The sequence below is a fragment of the Penaeus monodon genome, chromosome 30 (genome assembly GCF_015228065.2).
Source record: "Penaeus monodon isolate SGIC_2016 chromosome 30, NSTDA_Pmon_1, whole genome shotgun sequence".
In the NCBI taxonomy this organism is placed as follows: domain Eukaryota; kingdom Metazoa; phylum Arthropoda; class Malacostraca; order Decapoda; family Penaeidae; genus Penaeus; species Penaeus monodon.
In genome coordinates, this window is record NC_051415.1 from 30,769,052 (window position 1) to 30,769,258 (window position 207).

General features: G+C 39.1%; 1 protein-coding gene across 1 annotated transcript in view; it reads right to left on the reverse strand.

Moving 5' to 3' along the window:
- Positions 1 to 207, reverse strand: part of LOC119592702 (neuronal-specific septin-3-like) — a gene marked incomplete in the record, with an annotated part of 40,343 nt that overhangs the window by 555 nt on the left and 39,581 nt on the right. The window contains 1 exon segment of the mRNA XM_037941631.1: positions 1 to 166. Coding sequence (XP_037797559.1) covers positions 19 to 166 — 148 coding nt within the window.

Consider the following 207-nt stretch of genomic DNA (forward strand, 5'->3'; position numbering starts at 1 on the left):
TTGCTAGAGTAATACATCCTAAATATTGGATTCATTGAGATCTTTCACATGATCTGAATCTGAATCCTTTCCATTGATCAGAGTTTCTTTGCAAGTCAGCTTGGTTCTTCTAAAGTTCTCATAGTGTCGGAGGGCTGTCGTGTCCAACAGGTCCTGCATATGGGTTCTGTAGACAAAGGAGAATATAGGTAAATATATGTGTGTGTG